Raw genomic sequence first — 10,539 nt, 5'->3', positions numbered from 1 at the left:
GTGAGAGAGGCAAGACATGGCTTCTTTTACTCAATAATTAAGAGAATTAAATGATTCTATACTTAGCAGAATTCTTGTCACATTTTAAGCACTTAAGCAAAGTTGACTATCAATGTTTTTTGGAAAAGAAGAAATTGAAGTAGAAAGGAGCTAACTGCTTGCCCTAAGTCACATATCTAAGAATTGGATCGGGGAGGCTAATGTAAGTCAATATTAGTTCTTAGTACATATCTTATAAGTGTATATTTTAAAAAGGAGAATAAAAATGTAAAAAACAGTTTTAAAATTTTACTGCTGAAATACCATTAAGTGTCTTTTTTTTCTAGATTTTATATGTTAACTCCATGTTGAGCTATCCCAGGACAATAATGATTGAAAGTCTTTATTTTGTTACTAGGTTATGCATTTCTTGAAAGCAAGTTAATATCTTTTTATACAGTTGCATACCAACATATGTCCTAGTATCTATCATTCTCTACCTATCTGATAGATCAGCTCAGTAAATCTATTTTAGTAAATAAATATATATTTTTGTGCATTTTTTAATATAACATTTTCAGTAACTAGCTACATAATAATTATTTCCTAATAATGGTAGATTTACAATGAGTTTTTCATTCCTTGAAATAAGTTTCATTTTTTAACATATAATACACTGTTCAGGAAAGGATTGAAAGAGATAAATAGAATTTATTGTTTCAATAATGGAGTTAGAATAAAATCAGTGTAACAAATTGAAAAGCATGGTAGATAGGTTTTAGAAAATCACTCCAAAAAATGTAAAAAATGCAATAGTATAAAAAAGATTGCAGTAAATAAGATGATTGCTATGCAATATAGATGGTATGAATTCCATGGAAAAATAATAGGTATTCCCAAGGAAGATAATAGAAAAAATTAAAAATTTAAATATGAATTTATAAATCAATAGGTCATACCTTGACTGAAGAAAATTGAGATACAGTGCTATTAATAGTGAGATATATCTCAGTGGAACTTCTAAACTTTCAGTATACAGGGATTCACTCAGAGAAAGTATCTGCTGACTTTAGAACACTTCAGTACAACAAAAAATTTCAAAAAGGTGGGACAATTCCCACAAAATTCTCAGGAAAGAAAATGTTACCAGGGACTTATAAATAGCTGGGTTGTATTATTCTCAAATCAATAAGAATTACGGGAAAAGCGTACGCATGTTCTATGCAAGAGAAAAATACTATTTGATGATAACATACTGAGAACTGAAAAATGCGTCAAAGCAAAAACGTCAGTGATGGAGAAGCCATAAGAAGAGTGAAAGTGTTGCTAATTCAACCCATTTGAATTCCACCACACAAACTGAAGTATACTCAAATGTACAGTTTTAATTTTTAAAAAAATGTTGATGTATTATGCTGTGGGTTGAATGTCCCCCTGAAACTTAAACCCCACTGTGACGGATGTTAAGAGGGTGAGAAATCTTATTATGGTAATTGAAAGGTGGGGTCTTGAAGAGGTTATTAGACTGTGAGGACCATGCTCTAGAAAATGGATTAATCTATTGATGGTTTAATAGTGATCATGAGTGTGGTACTGTGACAACCCTGCATTGCATTGAAGTTTCACTACCCACCACTGAGGCTCTCACTAGATATGTTTCCTGGACTTTGGATTTTCCAGCCTCTAGAACTGTAAACAATAAATATTGTTTCTTTATAAATTTCCATGTTCCAGGCATTTTGTTATAAGCAACAGAAATGGACTAATACATATTACCCACTTTGACACTCTAAATTGAGTTGTAGAGCAAGTAAGGAGACTAGGTAGAGATGAATTAAAAAAAAGTGAACTAATTTTCACAGATTCATAGTATGGACATAATAAATAACTTGAAATGTGTAGTTTGGCAATAAGTAGAGCCTCTGAAAGTAAAAATAAACAAACTAGCTTTTAAAATAGAATGTATTTTAGAAATGCTGTGGTTTGAATGTTTGGCACCTTCAAAATTCATATTGGAATTTAATTGACATTGTATCAGCATTAAGAAGTGGCACCTTTAAGAGGTGAGTAGGCCATGAGGGCTCCACCTTCATGAGTGGGATTAGTACCATTATACAAGAGTAAGTTTGTCCCCCTCTTACCCTTTCTCACCCTGTTGCCTTCTACCATGTGATGATGCAGCAAGAAGGCCCTTGCCAGATGCTCACACCTCTATCTTAAACTTTCCATTTTCTACAACTGTGAGAAAATAAATTTCCTTTCTTTGTGAAGTACTCACTCTGGGGTATTCTGTTATAGCAGAATAAAATGAACTAAGACTGGAATAATTCCTGTTAGGATTATTTGAAGATGAATAATGCTTCACATTAATTTTTAGTCCATTCTCAATTAAATATGTTTTAAAAATTATTTAGAATTATAAAAGTATTTACAGCATTATATCATTTTCTAAAATTGTTTAAAGCTGTCTGTCTCTGTGCATGACTTATCAATTTTTTCTTTCTGTAAAAACATGTTGAGAGATAAAAGATATAGATAGTGTCCACCAAAAGCTACCAATAGTTATTTCCAGGTGGTAATTTGGGAAATTTTAGAATATGCTTTTGAACACTTCTGAAGTTCTCAAAAGTATCATGATTATGTAAGAATTATTAATCTAAAATAAAATATTGGTTTATAATTGAACATTATTGGCTTCTGAAAAGCACAATAATCAATCTTCTAATGAAAAAAAAAATGTTTCCCTGATAATTTCAAAACTTTCTCTATTTAAATTAAAAAAAAAAAAAGGTGTTCTTTTCTCATATTGGTACCACAGAAACTTTCCTGTTAGTAATGACTCTTACTTAATATATAACCAGAACTATTTGAATTTGAGTTTAGACTAAACTCAGAAAAAATAATATTCATTTAGGTTTTATTACAAAAGTTATTCTTTCTAAGAATATTGCAAAGTTTAAGACATCATATTTAAAACTGACTTAGCTATTTGAGGATTTTGAACTACCTGGATTTTATTTTAACAGCTCATATTTACATGTTTTTCAGATTTACAAAATTTTTTCTATTTGTGATCTCTACTTCTATACAAATTATGAATAAATTAATAGTGTATACATATGTTGCTCATTTTTCACTTATCTCCAGATACATGGATTCTAAACTTTTTTATTTTGGCTTCTTTTTTGGAGTTCTGCTTGCCTGGGCACTTTTTTTATTTGCAAAAATCTTTTCCAAAACTTGGAAATATTTTGTTTTAGTCTTTTCTCCTAGTCTTCAGATCTAGTCTTTCTTTCTAAAATAATATCCATGTAATTCAAAAGGAGTATTAGTTATTTCTTTAAACTTCTTCTTAATCTGCAATGGACATAAAATAAAACTTGCACTCTAAGAAGGAAAAATTGTATTTAGAATCAGTATAGTGATACCTAACTTTTGGAATTATATGTCGTCATTTTTTTTTTTTTTTGGTTCCCTATGATTTTCAATTATGTAACGAGAGGTTTAAAAGAGTGTTTAAGGGTAAAATTCATCTAATACTATTTGCATAAATCTTGCTGATAGGTGCATATTTATTTAACCATTATTTTATTTATTTCTAATAAGGCTTTTAAAAATCTCTTCTGTTTAGAAAACACATTGTATTTAATTCACATAAGCAAAAAAAAAAAAAAAGTGACAACAAATTTAAAGATTTTATGTGACTAAAGCCATAGTAATTAATGGTTCACTGTTATAACCAGTTTTTATTTTTGACTAAAATTCAGTTCTGTGATGGTATTTTCACAACCATGGTGAAATGTCAACTCAATTTAATAGCTTACTATAAAAATTTTTTATACTATACTATAAAAATTTTTTATACTATCAAAATGTTTTGAGTAATTTCAAAATAGCCATGGGCTACAGTTTTCTTCCTTTATACTATCTACTTAAAGATAATGTATTCATGTGTTTTCATATTACTTTCTATGTGGACCAACGTACAATAAGCTTTAATAAATTTGTAGTGAAATTAGTGAATAGTCTTAAAATATCTATTAATTTTCAGTTAGGCTTCAAACACCATTATCTAATTAAAAATAATTTTAATATTTTAATTCAAACTTTTATGACATACAGCAGATATTTTTAAAACGAAATCATTTTTCCACTCTCTTACTTACGAGTTATATTTTTATTCCTAAAATAGTAGCTATTCTTGTTTAGTATTAATATCTTACTTGCTCCCATTTTTATACACATTGAGTAGTTGGTGATCCTAATTAATTAAGTGAATCTACAGAAACTGTTTTGAGCAATAATGGGATTGCAATAGAGTACAAAATCAGAGAGCTAAGCAGGTAAAGTTGTAAAAAATGTTTCAGATAATAAAAATGAATTTAGCTTAAATGTGTCCATATGTTATATCAAAGAAAGACAGCTACAGAGTACTTTCCTTGACTTTCCATCATGATGTTTAAGAAGAGTAGCAGTTTTTGCTCAACAAATATTACTTTATAAAACTAAAATATGTAGGATTGAAAATGTTTTAATAAGGAATTTTGTCTCAGAAACATGATCGAAAGGCTGGCTTTATTAAAGTTTTCTTACCCTTAAAGTGAAATCATATTTACCACATAATTTAGCAAGATTTTAAAGACATTAAGCATCACCAGGTACCCAGCCATCAGCGAATACAAATTAGCTCTTTTCCCTGTATTCCTTATGATAACAGAAACATCGTACTTAAAATGAACCCACACTTGATGTCTTCAAACTGTATTTCCCTATAAGTGCATTATCATCATCAATAAAATATATGGCTTTCTAATACTTCAGTGTACAAGTCATGGTAATCATAAATATTTCTATATTGAGTGACAGAATGACAAGAATAGAAGTATAAAGACTTTTATTAATTTATTCATTTATTTATCCATTTGGTGTTTGATGTTAATTAGGTGAAATTCTTAGTCATTATTATTTCAAATATTTTTCTGTTCCTTTCTTTCATTTTTCTCTTTCTGGTATTCCCATTACACATATTACATCTCCACATTCTTCGGGTATTCTCTTCTGTTTTTTTCAGTCTTTGTTCTCTTTGCTTTTAGTTTTGGAACTTTCTTTTCAAGATATTCCCAAGCTCAGAAATCCATTCCTTGGCTATGTAAGGTCTACTAATGAGCCCATCAAAGGCATTCCTTATTTCTTTAATAGTGTTTTAAATGTTTTAAATCTCTAACATTTGTTTTTTGTTCATTCTTAGAATTTACATCTGTCTGCTTACATTGCCTATTTTTTTTTATTTATACTTTTTATTGAAACATAATTGATTATATATATTTCTAGGGCACGGATTTGAATATCAATGTATGTGTACAAAATGTGGTGATTGAATCAGGATAACTTGTATACTCAAGTTTACAAAATGTGATCAATCATCGTGTACCTTAACTTATTTCTCGTTAACCCCCTCCCCTTCCCCATCTCACCTCTAATAACCACAATTTTGTTCTGTTTTTGAAAGTTCACTGTATTGCTGTGATTTCTTTTTTTTCTTTCTCTTTCCTTCCTTCCTTCTTTCCTTCCTTCCTTCTGTCTTTCTGTCTTTTTTCATTTATTTATTTTAGCTCATACTTATGAATGAGAACATGTAGTATTTTCTCTTTCTGTGACTTGTTTATTTCACTTAACACAATTTCTCTAAGTTCATCCATGTTGCTGCAAATGGCAAAATTTCATTCTTTTTTATGACAGAGTAGTGTTCCACTGAGTATATATACCATATTTTCTTTATCCAGTCATCTGCCAATGGACATTTAGGTTGGTTTCAACTCTTGGCTATTGTACATAGAGCTACAATAAACATGGGGGTACAGGTATCTCCTCCACATGGTGATTTCCTTTCCTTTAGGTATATACCTAGCAATGGGATTGCTGGATTGTTATGTCAGTTCTATCTGCAGTTCTTTAAGGAACCTCCATACTGTTTTCCATAATGTCTGCATGAATTTACAGTCCCAACCAATAGTGTAAGATGGTTCCCATTTCTCCACATCCTCACCAGCATCTGTTATTCTCTGCTTTTTGATTATAGCCAGTCTAACTTGGGTGAGATGGAATTTCAGTGTGCTTTCAATTTGCATTTCCCTGATGCTTAGCAATGTTGAGCTTTTTTTTTTTTAATGTGTCTGTTGGCCATTTGTATATCTTTCTTAGAGAAATGTCTATTTAGCTCCCTTGCTTATTTTTTAATTGGGTTACTTGTTTTCTTAATGTTGAGTTGTTTGAGTTCTTTGTATATTCTGGATAGTAATGCCTTGTCAGATGCGTAGTTTGCAATTATTTTCTCCCATTTTTAGGTGGTCATTTTGTTCTATTAATTGTTTCTTTTGCTGTGTAGAAGCTTTTTATTTCAATATAATCCCATTCGTCTATTTTTTTCTTTTGTTGCATGTGCTTTTGGGGTCTTATTTATAAAGTCTTTGCCAAGTCCTACATCCTGAAGTGTCTCCCCTAAGTTTTCTTTTAGGGGATTTATAGTTTTGGGTCTTATATTTAAGTCTTTAATCCACTTAAATTTGATTTTGGTGTATGGTGAGAGGTACAGATCTACTTTCATCCTTCTACATATGGATGTGCAGATTTTTCCAGCACCATTTATTGAAGAGGCAATCTTTTCCCCAATGTATATTCTTATCACCTTTGGCAAAGACCACTTGACTATAAGTATGTGGGTTGATTTCTGGATTTTCTATTCTGTTCCATTGGTGCGAGTGTTGGTTTTTATACCAGTATCATTCTCTTTTGGTTGTTACAGCTTTGTAGTATGGTTTGAAGTCAGGGAGCCTTATGCCAATGGCTTTATTTTGTTTTAAGTTGTTTTTTGCTCAGGATTACATTGGCTATTCAGAGTCTTTTTTTTGTTCCATAGAAATGTTAGGATTGCTTTTCTGTTCTGTGAAGAATGTCATTGGTATTTTGATGGGGATTGCATTGAATCTGTAGATTGCTTTGGGTAGTTTAGACATTGTCACAATGATAATTCCTCCAATTCAAGAGTATGGAGTGTCTTTTCATCTTTTTGTGTCTTCTTTAATTTTTTTCAGCAGTGATTTGTAGTTTTGGATATAGAGATCTTTCATCTCCTTGACTAAATTGATTCCTAGGTATTCCAACTTTTTAGTGACTATTGCACATGGGCTTGCTTTCTCGCTTTCTTTTTCTGCTAGTACATTATTGAAGTATAAAAACACTACTGAATTGTGCATGTTGATTTTATATACTGCACATTCACTGAAATCATTTATGAACACTAAGAGAATTTTGTAGAGTCTTCAGGTTTTCTACATACAGGATCCTGTTGTCTGCAACCAGGGAGGGTTTGACTTCATCCTTTCCAATCTGGATGTCCTTTATTTCTTTCTCTTGCCTGATTGCTCTGGCTAGTTCATCCAATACTATGTTAAATAGGAGTGGTGAAAGTAGGCATCCTTATCTTGTTCTTGTTTTATTCAGGATGATATTGGCAATGGGTTTGTCATATGTGGCTTTTATTGTGCTGAGATAGTTGCCTTCTATACCTAACATGCTAAGGGTCTTTATCATGAAGTGATGTTGAATTTTGTCAAATGTTTTTTCTGTGTCTATTGAGATAATCATATGGTTTTTGTCCTTGATTTTTTTGATGTCTTGTGTCACATTTATTGACTTGCATATGTTGAACCATCATTACATCTCTGAGATGAATCTCATCTGATCATCATTTTTCTGATGTGTTGCTGTATTCCTATTGTGAATACTTTTCTGAGGATTTTTGAGTCTATGTTCATCAAATATATTGGCCTGTAGTTTCCTTTTTTGTTGTATCTTTGTCTGGTTTGGGGATCAGCGTGATTCTGGCTTCATAGATAGCATTGCTAATGGTTTGTCTATTTTATATATCTTCTCCAAAAACCAACTTTTTGTTTAACTGATCTTTTGCATCCATTTTTGGGGGTCTCTATTTCATTTAGTTCTGCTCTAATCTTAATTATTTCTTTCCATCTCCTAATTTGGGGTTTGGATTTTTCTTGTTTTCCTATTTCTTTGAATTGTGTCATTAGATTTTTTTGTTTGAAATCTTTCTATTCTTTTGATGTACGTATTTATTGCAATAAACTTTCCTCATAGTACCGCTTTTGCTGTAGCCTACAGATTTATTTCCTTTGCATGCTGTACATTACAGCATTTAGCATATTAACCACTACTGTTTTAAATTCCCAGCCTAATAATTCCAACATTTCTATTATGTCGGGCTCTGATGCTTCCTATGTTTCTTCAAATTGTGTTTTTTGACTTTTAGTGTACCTTGTAATTTTTTTTTCTCGATAGCTGGGCATGATGTAGTGGGTAAAGAAACTGGCCCTTAGTGTTGTAAAGTGTGAGATGCAGTTATGAGGGGAAACAGTGATGTAAAGGTAAATAAATAAGATGTGAGGGAGAGGTAATTATTTTATAGTCATATAATTAGGTCCTAATATTTTAGTAAGTTTATATCTCTGGGCTGTGAACTTCACAAGTATTTCTTAGTCTTCCCACTCCTTTATGTGGGACAGGATAGCTTGAGTGGGCTGGACTTTTTAATTTCCCTTCCCCCAGATCAGTTAGGCTCTGATAAAACCCTAGCGGGTAAGGCTTTGGTTAAATAGTTTCTCTTGGAGACAGGCCGTTTAAGAACAGAGTGCTCTGGTGTATTGCAAATGGTTTCTTTTCCTCTCCCCCTGCCAAAAGCATGAGAGGATTTTCCTCCTATATATCTTTGAGAACCTAATTGAGCTCCTTAAGGTAAAATTATAAAAGTGGGGGGATACCCCTCTGACTGAGTTCCCCTGGAGTTTTTAACTCTCAAACTCATTAGCACTGAGCCTCCAGCAATTTATCAATTACACATCAGGTTTTCCTATCCTAGCAATGGTTCCTGTGGAAATGTCTGCTTTTGAGACTCTGCTCTGGTAAGCCATGACTCCAATTTCACTTGTCTGTCTCTCCAGTTCAGGGGGAAGCAGTTTTTCCTTTGTCCTCACCTCTGTCACAGATCCATGAAGAGTTGTTGATTTTTTTTAGTCTATTCAGCGTTTTATTTATTGTTAGAATGGAGTGACAACTTCTAAGATCTTTACGTGAAGAAAATAGAAATGAATTTGTCATTTTCTTGCATCTTTTCAGCTACACCTTACTGACTGCTTTCTAGGAAGCAGTGTTTTAGGTGTTGAGGATGCAAAAGTAAATATGGCACAATAGCTATCCATAAGTAATCTATTGTCTAGTACAGGAGAAAGGAGAAAGTTAAGCAGATGAAAATCCAAACTCTAGCATGATGAATGCTATTTATTATTAAGTATTCCATAATATGCTAGTTTGGGGATCAAAGTTTGTATATATTATATGTAATCTATACAAAAATTCTACGAACTAGGAATTATTATCCACACTTTTTGGATGAAATAACATGAACTTAAATGATGCTATTTGTGGGTCTTCAAAGATTTTGTTAAGCAGATGATGGGTCAACAAGTATTATAGTTAAGAGACTGTATATATGAGGTAAAGGAGACAGGCATAAACGTGGAGTAATCCAAGATACATGAGAAATTATGTGTAGCTCTTTCCGCCATCTTTCTCTGCCGCCATAATGGTGCGCATGAATGTCCTGGCTGATGCTATCAAGAGCATCAACAATGCCGAAAAGAGAGGCAAATGCCAGGTTCTTATTAGGCCGTGCTCCAAAGTCATTGTCCGGTTTCTAACAGTGATGATGAAGCATGGTTACATTGGCGAATTTGAAATCATTGGTGATCACAGAGCTGGGAAAATTGTTGTGAACCTCACAGGCAGGTTAAACAAGTGTGGAGTGATCAGCCCCAGATTTGATGTACAACTCAAAGATCTAGAAAAGTGGCAGAATAATCTGCTCCCATCACGTCAGTTTGGTTTCATTGTACTGACAACCTCGGCTGGCATCATGGACCATGAAGAAGCAAGACGAAAACACACAGGAGGGAAAATCCTGGGATTCTTTTTCTAGGATTGTAATCCATATGTACAAATAAAATGCCTCAGTGGACTGTGGTGCTTCCAAAAAAAAAAAAAAAAAGAAATTATGTGTAGTTTGAGGACAGATGTGGGGAGGAAATACAATAGGTAATGTACTGCATTGACTGATCCCAAATTGGAAAGAGCTAAGTCATAGTGTCACAGGAGATAATCTTGTTTTTTATGAAAAGGTAACACACAGAAAAAATTTGAAACAGAAAAAATGTCTTAATCATAAATGTCTTAGAAGATAACTCCAATGGAAGTGAATGACAGCTACAAAAGAGGGACCTGCCCCAAAATCCTAGTTAGAATACTTTTAAATTAGTTAGAGTCAGAAAGATGTTTCAAAAAACCTGCTAGATAATTAATATCAATACCTATTAAAAATATCTAAACAAGCTAGATGAAATAAATAAATAAATAAACAAACTGGTTGAAAGCCTAGAGAACTGTGAAGGCAGAAGGAATTATGGGATCAAGATCTGAAAGGAAAGAGAAGCG

The 10,539-nt window shown here is 32.3% G+C and overlaps 1 protein-coding gene across 1 annotated transcript; it reads left to right on the top strand.

Annotated features, from left to right (window-relative positions):
- The first annotated feature begins 9,618 nt into the window (after nt 1-9,618).
- LOC134386375 (small ribosomal subunit protein uS8-like) lies at nt 9,619-10,067 on the top strand. Its single transcript, XM_063108502.1, has one exon. It carries the CDS (start codon nt 9,635-9,637, stop codon nt 10,025-10,027), a length of 393 nt encoding a protein of 130 aa, XP_062964572.1. The 5' UTR covers nt 9,619-9,634; the 3' UTR covers nt 10,028-10,067.
- The last annotated feature ends 472 nt before the right edge of the window (nt 10,068-10,539 follow it).

The sequence above is a fragment of the Cynocephalus volans genome, chromosome 9 (genome assembly GCF_027409185.1).
Source record: "Cynocephalus volans isolate mCynVol1 chromosome 9, mCynVol1.pri, whole genome shotgun sequence".
NCBI classification, from domain to species: Eukaryota; Metazoa; Chordata; class Mammalia; order Dermoptera; family Cynocephalidae; genus Cynocephalus; species Cynocephalus volans.
Note: the sequence above shows the minus strand (reverse complement) of the source record. Positions and strands in the feature narration are given on the sequence as shown.

Bases quoted from the DNA above. Each gene is read 5' to 3' on its own strand.
- LOC134386375 (XM_063108502.1), top strand. From the start codon at position 9,635: ATGGTGCGCATGAATGTCCTGGCTGATGCTATCAAGAGCATCAACAAT.